Source organism: Anabrus simplex, chromosome 7 (genome assembly GCF_040414725.1).
Source record: "Anabrus simplex isolate iqAnaSimp1 chromosome 7, ASM4041472v1, whole genome shotgun sequence".
NCBI classification, from domain to species: Eukaryota; Metazoa; Arthropoda; class Insecta; order Orthoptera; family Tettigoniidae; genus Anabrus; species Anabrus simplex.
The window spans coordinates 8854703-8866080 of NC_090271.1; the positions used below are offsets into that span (position 1 = coordinate 8854703).

At 41.8% G+C, this 11378-nt stretch overlaps 1 protein-coding gene across 1 annotated transcript; it reads right to left on the reverse strand.

Moving 5' to 3' along the window:
* Window positions 1-6831: 6831 nt before the first annotated feature.
* Window positions 6832-8441, reverse strand: LOC136876855 (uncharacterized). Its single transcript, XM_067150612.2, has one exon. The coding sequence runs from the start codon at window positions 8386-8388 to the stop codon at window positions 7132-7134; it is 1257 nt and encodes a 418-aa protein (XP_067006713.2). The 5' UTR covers window positions 8389-8441; the 3' UTR covers window positions 6832-7131.
* Window positions 8442-11378: the final 2937 nt, after the last annotated feature.

Here is an 11378-nt window from a genome sequence, read left to right on the forward strand (position 1 = left end):
CACAAAGAGCTAGGCAGTTTTTTTATTGAATGCAGAATTCCCGAAAAGTTGAGAGCAAAAGATTGGCAATGTTAGCTCCAGTAGCATCCCCTTCTAAATTAGGCACAGAGAGTAGACAACTCTGAATTTCATTGAGTTCAGGCCTAAAAAATGTTACAACAATGGGATATACCTTCAAGTCGCTTTTATTGCTACCATCAGTAGCAACAGAAAATGCATTCACCTGCAAATATGATACAATTTTCGCCCTTTCTTCCATGCACATTTCTGTAATGATAGCCGCTGTTTCGTTCTAGCACACCCATATCGTTTAGCGATTTCCGAATCAGGAAACATTTTGCGAAATAAAGGTCGCGCGTGATCGGCACAATTTACAGGCAGGTTATTTTCTACTATAAATGACGTAAACAACGCCTTGGCATTCGTCAAGGGATTTACATAATGGCTTTTACATGAAAAGTTCGGTTTCTGGTTTCTTTCTAGACACTGGACACTCTCCTTACGTTTTTTCGTTTGCATGTGCTTGAGTATATCGAACTGCCCGCCACGCGCAACTGAAAAATCACACCTGCATACAGTACAGAATGTGAACGTTGGTCCCTTTCTGGATTCACTGAAACACGGAATCTCTTCCCTATAAGCACTTTTAAACACTGCATCATATTTCTTTTTTTTGACATTTTGGCCAAAACAAATATTAAGGCACAACACGAGCACTTCTGCAGGTCTTGGCCCGGCTAGAACGACTATGCTTCTGAAGTTAGGTTACTCCAAAGGGAATGTTACTCTCTTGACTCGCTTGCAATGAGAATGACTGTATTATAGACCAAAAAGCAGCACATGACTGGCCACCGTGCCCCGTACTGTCATCTGGTATCATTGTTGGAACTGCTATCGACCAGCCATACTCAGCCATATATCGATAGAACGAGGAAATCCGCGTGAGTTTAAAATAATACGAAAATTACGGATATCGCTCTGAAAATCGGGAGATCGGACCCGGCGATCGGGAGAAACGATGAAAAATCGGGAGTCTCCCGCTCAAATCGGGAGAATTGGCACGTCTGTATATGGGTCTGTGTATGTTGGTTGCGGGTTGGTTTGGACAGGGGTGGACTTGGTGGGTGGTGGCGGAAGTGGGGGTGGTGGGAGAGGGGGAAGTGGATTGGTTTGTGCTTGAGTTGACTCGGTAGATGGTGGTGGATTGGTTTGGGTTTCGACATTCCTGGTGGCTGATGGGGGGTTGGTTTTGGTCGGTGCTGACTCGGTAGATGGTGGTTGGTGGGAGGTACTGTTTAGCGGGTTGATCACTATGTCGGTGCTTGTGAGACGGTTTAGGGTGAGACGGTTGAGGATATAGTTGAGAAAGATGTTTTTGATTGGGGTTATTATGAGGAGGTTGTTATGGGTTTCTTCTATTATGGCTATATAGCGTGGTATGATTGGTTTTAGGGCTTCGATGATTAAGCGACGGGTGATAGGTATTGGTCCTGGGTTTGAGAGTGGAAGGATGATTGATTTACATTTAGGGGAGATTGGGAAGGGACATAATGGACATAATGGTATGGTTTTTCATAGATGTATTCTTCTTCTTCTCCTTCTTCAGCAGATTCGGTGGGGTGAGGGGATTTGTATGGGTCCCAGCTACTCAATCCACAGGGATTGTCCATACTTGACTGGGGTGAGGGGGTACTGGGTTCGGTACTGTTGGATAATGATCTTGCTAGGTCAGTGAAGGCTTGGAGATAGTCGAAATCAGGTGGGTGTTCTTGGTGTGGGTTCATGGTTGGGTACAGGGGTGCGTGAAGCACTGGAAACGGTCAAACTCTTTTGAGGACCGGTGTTAATCGCACACTCAGTGGGCACGGTCGGAGCAAGTGTGGTTTTACCGTGTCGCAACGGGACGAGCTCCGAACCAGTGACCACACTGAGGGCTAGACAAATGCTCTGGGCTTACAGGCTGCTGGTTGTACTGCCTCAGTTCTTGGTTGGCAGTTGGCTATTGTTGAGTTCAAATAGGCTCTAGCAGGAGCGCTCTGGCTGGCGGACTGCTGGTGGCTGGCGAGCTATGGGCTCACCGAAGGTCTTGCTTAGTGGCGGCAAATACAGTAGAGACAATACGCGACACTGAGCCAGATATCGAGGGACAGCTATTGGAGCTCACTCTAGCGGATAGACCTGAACAGTACTGATTCTCTCATAAGAGCACGTGTATTTTTGTGTGAAATTTTTTGGTGTTATTTATGCGTTTTCAGTGAGTTGACATAATTAAATAGTAGCGTGTGTCATTCCTTGATATCTCCTCTCAACATGAGGGGAAAGGTAAGTGTTGTGTTTGGCTGCAGTAATTACGAAGTAGAGAAAAATGCGCGGTCGTTCTTCAGGTTCACTCGTGACAAGAACATGTAAGTAATATTGTGTTTGCATATATATTGTTGCAGTGACAGAGATTTTTATAGTACTTCATAATCTTCTGACCTGCTCGACCCATATTTTAACTGGCATAAAATGTAATACGCATATTTTATTGTATAGTGCAGCAGTTAACCTTCAATACCGATGTGTTGTTGTAGGTGTGATCTGTGGGTTTTGAAATGTCACGGAAGTGATTTGGATAAGGTGTACAAGAAAGAAAGAACGTTACGCTTATATAATAATTATAAGATTTGTTCAGATCATTTCCAGCCAGCGACTTTAAAAATCCTCGACTATACAGCCAAGGGTATGTTACATTTTTACTCTAATTGTACGTAAATATTCCTCAAAGCATCACTATCGACAACATTTTCATACTTTTCTTTCTTTTATCGCTCTTCTGAAATTAAAGCCGGGATTTTATAGATTTTTTTCTGTTAGTAGGCTTCATGTTAAGAGGAAAATTGTCCAGCTATTAAATGTTAATTCATTGCATCATAAGTGTAACGAATGTGCCGATATTTTTATTGACAAGTGTCTTAATGTGATGATACAATGTTTTAAAATGAGAAAAAAGACGAATCCAACCGTAAACGTTCAGGCAGGAATGTTGAAGCTAAAAAAGTAATGCATAAATGAAAGATCAAGCCATTTCACAGCAGCCCATTTCATATCTTGTTTATGTGTCTAATTTCAGTCTTTGAATAATAACCTTTTAAATAATTATTCATTCATTTATCCAGAATTGCTTTACCAGCTTCGAAGTTAATATCTCAATACCACTTTCTTTCTAGACGTAATTTATTTATCCATTTCCGTATATACATTTCCATTGATATTTGAATTTAGCGCGATTTGTTCAGGTCAAGTCACTAGGAGCGCCACCGTCGTATTGTCTCCCATTTTAGCAAGGCGAAATCCGTAAGTGTCGCGTATTGTCTCTACTGTATTTGCTAGCGGTCAGGCTACGTTCGTATTTATTGCTCGGCCTGGACCCGTTTCCAGTGCGGTCCGCACATTTTGACGACGGTATAGATTATTATTATTATTATTATTATTATTATTATTATTATTATTATTATTATTATTATTATTATTATTATTATTATTATTATTATTGCAGTTAAGGGGCATGCAGCTCTATAAGTGAGATGCTTTGATCTAACCAATGAGGTGACGACCCGTGACCACTGGCAGCACATCAGCGACTCTAGATTATCATGTGCTCGTTGGCACAAACTCGCTACCAACCCATGCAAACAAAATTTTTGATCTTACTGCTGATTCACTACAATTCTAGCTGCCATCACAAATACATTGAATCTAACAATGGTTGTGTGTGTGTGTGTGTGTGTGTATGTGTGCACTTCGATGCACTTTTCATTGATTACAGTCGTAAGACATGAGTACCGGGTGAGTTGGCCGTGCGGTTAGGGGCGCGCAGCTGTGAGCTTGCATCCGGGAGATAGTGGGTTCGAACCCCACTGGCGGCAGCTCTGAAGATGGTTTTCCATTTTCACACCAGGCAGATGCTGCGGCTGTACCTTAATCAAGACCACGGCCGCTCTCTTTCCATTCCTAGACCTTTCCTATCCCATCGTCGCCATAAGACCTATCTGTGTGGGTGTGACGGAAAGCCAATTATTAAAAAAATACATAATTATGAATAAGTTCATCTGTAGTCTGCACTGCGGTGTTGCCGCTTTGAGCTCTTGAAGCTGGCCATCTAGCAACTAGCCCGCCTGCTGGCAACAAGTCGCTATGGTCTGACACCGTTGTTAGCCGGTTCGAGTCCCGTTCGTGGGAAATAAGAATGACCATCAGAATGTTGGCCGTCATGGTAGAAGAGGTGGTGGTATACAACTTGTAATCGCTAGATTGCGTGCGAGAAGCCTGGATTCAGTCATGTCACACCTCTCCGCGATGCTCTTATGGAGTGAGGGTTGATGGAGATCGGTTTGTCGGGCCGAGAGTGTCCGAGGACATGTTCGGCTCGCCAGATGCATCGATGTGACTCCCTTAGGCGACCAGCGTGTCATGATGAGGATGAAATGATGATGAAGACGACACATACACCCAGCCCCCCGTGCCAGCGAAATTAACCAATGATGGTTAAAATTCCCGATCCTGCCGGGAATCTGAACCCGGGACCCCTGTAACCAAAGGCCAGCACGCTAACCATTTAGCCATGGAGCCGGTTTGTCGGAAGGTTACTTGACAGGAGTAGGCTACGTGCCAGCACCCTTCTCATCCCACATCCGGACGCGCAAGTCGCCCACGAGCGTCAAGTAGAAAGACTAAATAAGTTCGAGTAATGTTTGATTAAAACTTGAGTTTTAGCAGGCCTCAGTCTCAGGTATGCAGCCAGTACCTCATAGGGTTGCTTGGTGCGTCCATTTCAGTAGGTAACTTCTAGCTCGGTGAGGAGAACAACGGGAAACTAACTCACTCCACATTGCCCTAGTTTCCCTCTTCAGTGATGCTTAGGCCATTTATAACACCTGATGGCAAAGCTGTTGAGGATCCAACCAGCCTTCGGACTGAGTACTCAACATAACTTTTAACACCCATATTACACAATTAACGAATGATGCCAACTGCAGGCTCGACTTTATGATAAAGAGCTGTAAACCGTCAACGTTGCGTCTGTAATTTGGGACCCACGTTCAAAGGAGTAAATACATGCTACTCAAGGTTTTACGGATCTTCTGTATTATAAAACAAATGAAATGTTTCCCTTTTGATACATCAACTTGGTAAGTACTTAAAAAGTAATTTTAACCTTACGTAGCTTCATTAAAAATGTTAAACGAAATTTGACTGCTGGATTGTATCTCCTTTCGTAGAGCTCGCAAGAACACAGTTCAAAGATCTAGATCATCTGATCACTTCAATTCGTCATGTATTAAAATGCTGTGTTGTTGCATTTGCTGCAGGAATAGATTTATTTTCAGAATCACAATATGCCATTAATAAACGAATAAAGGCCTGTGTTTGTAGTTTATAAATTCAGATGCTATTCTCTTTTGTTATAATGAGGTATTTGTTATTGCCGTCTTTAATCACCTATTGTTTTAGTTACATTCATTGTTGTAATTCCTCTATTCTCACAGTATGGAAAAATTCTGGACATACTTTAGATCGCTATTTTCTTTGTTCTCATTTGCGTTTATTTTTACTGTCTCCTGCTATAGGCTAGAGCAATTTTGTTACTTTGATTGATCTGCCTCAGCGTTATCCTTGGATTTGACAAAATGAAAGTGACTGAGGTATGAGCGATGCTAGTAATGCCATTCAATATGCAGCCAGTCCCTGCTAAGAATGGTGTGAAAATGTTTCTCATAGGGTCGGTTGGTGCATGCATTTCAGTGGGCTTGGCAGACTGATACGTAATAGCAACTCTGGTTCGGTGAGGAAAGCTACGGGAAACTACCTCACTCCTAATTTCCCTAGTACGCCTCTTCAGTACGCCTAGGCCATCTATCACAGCTGTTGAGGATCCAACCAGCCTTCGGGCCGAGGACTAAAAATGCATCCATTACTAGGAGACGATGTGTTAAGACGGTATTGAAATGAAATGGCCGGGAGTGTCCGACCTGTGTGACGTGAAGAGGATGAATTGATGATGAATACGACACTTACACACAGCCCCGTGCCAGCGAAATTAATCAATTATGGTTAAAATTCCCGACACTGCCGGAAATCGAACTTCAGACACCTGTAACCAAAGCCCAACACGCTAACCATTTAGCCATGGAGTCGAACAAGACGGTACTCTATTGAGTCTACTGCCTGCTTACTTTCAAGTAAATAAATTACATAAATACCAGAAAAATGGGTGTATTTCATATGTAAGTACGTACACCTTCTAGAGAAGTAAATGCATGTAACCATTGCATGATAAGAGCCAGTACCTGCAGCATGGAAGACACTAACGACTGTCTTTTATATTCCGTATTTTTATAGAAAATTCCCGTGTATCATAGTTTCAAAATCATTACGTTGAAATACAAAAACCTCTTCTGCCAGAAAAAGATTAATAATTCATTAATAATTACCCCCTGGGGGTAATTTGATTATTGGAATGTTTCTAACATTTGCGATCAATGAAATTAAATGGGGTTTCCTCTGGAAACTTTTTTAAAATATAAAAGCTACAGTGGAAGTACCCCGTTACATAGGAGGAGAGCCAGCTAGTTATGCATTGCGAGAATATTCACTGACAACATTGCACGGAGGAGTTACACGAAGAATGGCTCAACGGCCGCTTCTCATTTCGCTGTGGGAGTACGTGTTAAACCATAATGCTAAAGAGAGTTTGATACCAGCTGTAAGACACCGCACTTACCTGCATATCGTGGCTCAAAACTGTGCACCAGATTGTGGGGGGAAATTTGTATAGAGAAAATATCGGATTAAAAACACTGATATTTCGGAAACAACAAATATACAGAAATTCCCTGTAAATTTATCAAAGACTCTCTGGAACTGATACTATGTTCTCCATGAACTCCACGAATGTTCATATTGAAATGTATGCCACTTAATTACAACTGTGTGTTTCACATCAAACACGCTACTAATTAATCACATTGAATTTCGAGCACAACATTTCCTGTCGATAGAAAAGAGGCAGCGTTGCGCAATTGCGTGAATATGAAGTTTCACTTAAACACAACATTGAGGATCAACTAGCAGCAGTCAAGAAAACGGTCTTTACAAGAAAGATTTCTCCCTCATCTCCAGCACTAGCGACACCAACGCGTCTGTTGCTTGCACTCCTCCAATCCTATCAATTAAGTCCTGCATGTGCTCGACATCCCAGAAAGATTCCTGCCAACTTCGGGTCATTTCTTCCCTCTCCTGGTCACTACCCAACATGCAGGGTAAGAACGTTACGGTAATGATGTACCCGTATAAAGCGTGCTGCCGGAAGTCTTCCTTGAAGGCCTCCAGACTGTAACAAGGGTCAAGACTCTCCTCTGGTTTCCCGAGAACTTTAGCCAATGTACCGCAAACTTCTTTATGGTAACTCTCGAAGAGTTGATCCCAGGACTGCTTACGAAGCTCTGCAGTCGTGTTCATGAAGAGAAAAAAAGACAGGTCAATAGCAGGCGATGCATACCTGATGGTCTGCAAGTCCAGTAGCCTGACGTCACATACCTTGTTTTTTTCATCATAATTAAAGAGCATATTGTTTCTACAGAAATCACCGTGGCAAAGTACGGCTAACGGTTCCTTAGGTGTTATAAGATTCTCAAATATTTTTGGATCAGTTACTTTACCCTGGAGGGTTTCAGCCAAGGAGTTCTCAGGCGATAGTGTCTTCAGAGCTTCTGTCACACGTTTATTGTAAGCTCCAATACCGCTGCTGAACTCAGAACTGTTAAGCGTTTCAAGGATCTTGGAGACCACATCTCGGTGAAATGCTTCTTCATCGAGGTGTTTCATAGCGTAGGAAAGGGCATGGAATCGACCTATCTGTTTAAGAGCTAGCACGCAGTGGTCGAAGTCCAGTGAAGAGCGGTTACCAAGTCGAAACCCCTTAGGCCTTAAGTCTTCCATCACGATAACAGCATCCTCCTCTCGGCATTTACCTTCGGGACTGGAAGATATGGATGAATAATAATATCTGGGAAACAACAATTGCGCACCAGCTACAGACTCAAAAAGAGGAAGTACCTTCGAGTAAAAGTGAATTTCGTTTGCGAACTGTTTCTCCGACTGAAATGCAGCACGCAGCTTGTCATCAAAGAACATGATTTTCACAATTATCGAGTCGGAAGTTCGTTTCCCATCACAGTTAAGCCACAAATCCACAGAGAAAAGCAAAGAAGCGAACCCATCTTTGTTAATTGCCATTTGAGCAATTTCACACTTTATAACTGTTGCGCCTTTCCACATAGGAACGACTTCGAGCATTCGAGGAACAAGCGTGTCCCTGATCCACACCACTGAACTTTCAAACGACATATTTCCTCAACAATGGAAATGCTACTTACTGAATGAGAGATTCTAGCGCGACTGACAGCTGGGGCCGTCCCGGCTTGTTACACAACGGCTATCTGCACTGGCCTTGAGCTCGTCAGCTGCGTGAGTCTGCACATTGTGATTCAATCAGAACTGATGCTGGTGCTGCTGTCTGGCTCACTTCAGTACATTCTTTAGATGCGAAGAGTTTCAACATTTTCCCCCAAAAACATTATTATTATATACTAGCTGATGTACCCGTGCTTCGCTACGGGATTCTCAGAAAGACTGACTTTGTGGTTTTCCTAACTGAAATCAACATAGGTCATTACAAAAACGTAAGTATGAATGTAGCGATTAAAAGCAATTCTATCATATAAAATACTCGATGAAATGGAAAGCCGCACGTTTTATAACGAACAGTGCTGCGGTTAGATTGCGGTGCCCATCTAATAGACCTCAGAGTAGGGATTGAATAGCCCGAATGCTAAGATGATCCAGTGTGTTACGTACCAGTAGTATCAGACAATTTATAAACCAGGGGAATGGCATGTTAAAGAAGAAAGTTATCTAACTCCCCAGCTACTTCCCATCAGTATTCAGGCAGGCTGTTACACTCTGTACGACTGGGTGAGTTGACCGTGTGGTTAGCGGTGCGCAGCTGTGAGCTTGCATCCGAGAGATAGTGGATTCGAACCCCATTGTCGGCAGCGCTGAAGATGGTATTCCGTGGTTTCCCACTTTCACACCACTCAAATGCTGGGCATGTACCTTAATTAAGGCCTAAGGCACTCCTAGCCCTTTCCTATCCCATCGTCGCCATAAAACCTATCTATGTCGGTGCGACGTAAATCAAATAAAAAGTACTCTGTACGCAGCAGTAATCCTATCTACCGGAGATGAGGGGCAACAGAAGACACAAAGCACATCACGACAAACAATGGTCAATGTAATGTTATTGTTGATCAGTGTTATGAGCTTTCTATATTGTAGGCCTACACATTTAGTTTTCTTTCGACTCTGTGATTTGTAAAATATTTTATACCGTAAACTGTAGTTTCTTATTCTCCGACTTTACATACCGAATTTCATTAAATACTGTTTACCCATTTTCTCGTTACTCGGCGCTGATATGGACTTAGTAACAAAAATCCAAATTCAAGAATATCTTTGTGATCATAGCCAGTACGGTAACAACGTATAAGACATGAATAATAGGAAATTTAATACTATATAACCTTAGCTATGTAGCATTCATCGATTCTAATAAGAAATATTTGAGAATTACATTTTAGGCCTTCCCTTAAACTACCATTTCACTCAGTGTGAATAAAATAATTTACAGCCTAGACTATAGCGACTTATTTCCTGACTTTGCATACCGATTTTCATCAAGATAGGACTACTAATAACAACAATATTTGAGAATTAAATTTTAGGCCTTCCCCTAAACTACCATTTTTCTCAGCGTGAATACAATTATTGACAGCCTAGATTGTAGCAATTTATTCCTCAACTTTGCATACCTATTTTCTTTAAAATACGACCACTAATAACATAAATAGTTGAGAATTCAATTTTAGGCCTTCCCCTAAACTACCATTTCACTCAGCGTGAGTAAAATGATTTATAGCCTAGATTGTAGAGGCTTCACATACCGATTTTTATAAAATTCTCTTCAACCGTTTTCTCGTGATGCGTGTACAGACAGACAGACAGACAGACAGACAGACAGACAGACAGACAGACAGACAGACAGACAGACAGACAGACAGACAGACATTACGGAAAAGTAAAAAGTGCATTTTCTCGTTACTATGGACATGACCAATACAGAAATACCATTATTTTCAAATTCTGAGCAATGTACAGACAAAACTTTTATTTTATATATATAGATTACAGCATAACAATATACTGTAGGCCTATTGGGAATATAAGATCGTGTTTTAATTGTACGAGTTGCAACTATGAACGAACTAATATTGAATCTGATCCTGCTCCATAGAAACGAGACTCAAGATAGAAAGACTCTTTAGTTCATTCCATGACCTCCAGAGTCAAGGAGAAGATTATTCAGCATAAAACGAACCAACCATTCAAATTTCAACTTATGCGTGTTAGTTATGATTCGTACCTAACTTCCTAATCTATAAAGTAACAGTAATGGTTGTGGGCTTGTTCCCCAGTGAATATATTTCATTAGAGATTTGCGTAACCGTAGAAAATGTAAGGAGGACTTTCGAAATCACTGCGTGCTTTTGGATGAGTGAAGCTAGAATGAGTATATTCTCCTAAAGACATTGAAATTTACTTGCATATCCTTCTTCCTATTACTATTGTTATATTTTTATAATTATTGTTGTTATCTTCATTTATATTGTCACTTTGTACATTCCAGAATTATTTGATATTCTTATTTTTTCTTTCTTTCTTAAACTGTTTACCCTCCAGGTTTGGATTTCCATCGGACTCAGCAAGGGATCCCACCTCTACCTGCCTCAAGGGCAGTGTCCTGGAGCGCGAGACATTCGGTCAGGGGATACAACTGGGGAGGAGGATCAGTACCTTGCCCAGGCCGCCTCACCTACTATGCTGAACAGGAGCCTTGTGGTGGAGGGGATGGGGAGATTGAAAGGGATAGATAAGGAGCGGCCTTAAATTAGGTACGGCGTCAACTGGGGTTACTTTGCTCCTTGGGGGTTAACTTAGCACCATTTCGGGAAAAGTTCCGATGCCATCTGTGGAAATGGAATGAATCACAGCATGGTAATTCCACTCTCAGCAGCGTACACGGGACGGTAAATTATCTTCAGATTTTAAGGCTGGCTAACCTGTCCGTTGTCGTTTCTGTGCGAGTTCGGTTGTGAACGAAATATCCGTGTGAAAAATCTGTTTATAGGGACATTCTCAATAGGAATACTGTGGTAAGTACTATCATTCATAACACAGAAATATTTTCTAATGCCGTAAATGTTTTATAATTATATTTA